Source organism: Salvelinus sp. IW2-2015, unplaced genomic scaffold (assembly GCF_002910315.2).
Source record: "Salvelinus sp. IW2-2015 unplaced genomic scaffold, ASM291031v2 Un_scaffold5456, whole genome shotgun sequence".
NCBI lineage: Eukaryota > Metazoa > Chordata > Actinopteri > Salmoniformes > Salmonidae > Salvelinus > Salvelinus sp. IW2-2015.
The window spans coordinates 60649-61935 of record NW_019946721.1 but is presented as its reverse complement, the minus strand read 5'-3'; the positions used below and the strand labels follow the sequence as shown (position 1 = coordinate 61935).

The 1287-nt window shown below is 40.6% G+C and overlaps 1 protein-coding gene across 1 annotated transcript; it reads right to left on the bottom strand.

The window, feature by feature from the left end:
- Positions 1-4: 4 nt before the first annotated feature.
- Positions 5-1284, bottom strand: LOC112078254 (NLR family CARD domain-containing protein 3-like; the record flags this gene model as incomplete). The annotated part of the gene is made up of 2 exons (XM_070441998.1): positions 1074-1284; positions 5-702 (listed from the first exon to the last, which is right to left on the bottom strand). Coding segments are annotated over exons 1-2 (909 nt in total), but the record flags the coding sequence as incomplete, so codon positions are not given.
- Positions 1285-1287: the final 3 nt, after the last annotated feature.

The window sequence follows — 1287 nt, the reverse complement described above, 5'->3', positions numbered from 1 at the left end:
CTGAAGGGATCTTATTGGCTGCTGCAGGTCGGGTAGTTATCCAGATGAGAGCAGAGGGAAGCAGATTTCCCTTGATGAGATTTGTCAGCAGAACATCCACTGAGGTTGACTCTGTGACGTCACGACAGATCTTGTTCTTCTGGAAGTCTARGGGCAGTCGGCACTCATCCAGACCATCAAAGATGAACAGAACTTTGTACTTGTTGTAGATGGAGATTCCTGATTGTTTGGTTTCCATTGAGAAGTGATTAAGAAGTTCAATGAAAGTGTGTTTGTCCTCTTTCATCAAATTCAGCTCCCGAAAAGGGAATGAAAATACAAATTGGAAATCCTGATTTGATTTTCCTTCAGCCCAGTCCAGAATGAACTTCTGCACAGAGACTGTTTTTCCAATGCCAGCGACTCCCTTTGTCAGCACACTTCTGATAAGTTTGTCTTGTCCAGTTAAGGGTTTGAAGATGTCGCTACATTTGATTGCAGTCTCTGGTCTTGCTTGTTTCCTGGTYGTTGTCTCAATCTGTCTCAGCTCATGTTCATTATTGACCTCTCCTGTTCCACCCTCTGTGATGTAGAGCTCTGTGTAGATCTTATTGAGAAGTGTTGGGTTTCCTTGTTTAGCGATCCCCTCAAATACACATTGAAACTTCTTCTTTAGATTAGATTTGAGTTCACGTTGGCAAATCACAGCAAGCTCATCTGAATCTAGAAATAACACAGAGGATATTAATATTACGTCGTTTCAATGCCTACAGTATTGTAGGACTGTTATAAAGTTTTAAAGTATAACAATGTCTTCTCTTAACTGACTATAAATGTGTAAATGTTTTCATAATGCATTACAGACTGGTGTGACTGATTATATTATTATTAGTATTATTGATGGTATTATTAATGTTGTCTGTCTCTCTAAATGAATCACCACAACACATTACTGCTGCTACTTGATGAGGTCACTAGGTGTTGTGTTAAGGCTGCTACAATATCATTGAGTTACACACCTACTTTAGCTGTACTTTAGCTACAGCTTTTAAATGTTATAAAACATCATTCAACATGAGGCAGACAGATCTTACATTTCTCCAGCGTGTCAGCAAGCTCCTTCTGGTTCATTGTCCTCAGGACGTGCAGTGTGATCTTCAGAGCCCCCTCTCTGGCACTGCTCTCCTGCTTCTCATCTTCAGCATCCACCACTTCCTTATCCTGCTTCTGACTCTCAAAGCCTTCTGGGAGATCTGGACTAAGAATCCTCTTGAACATCTTCAGCTCGTTCTTCACAAATGTCATAAT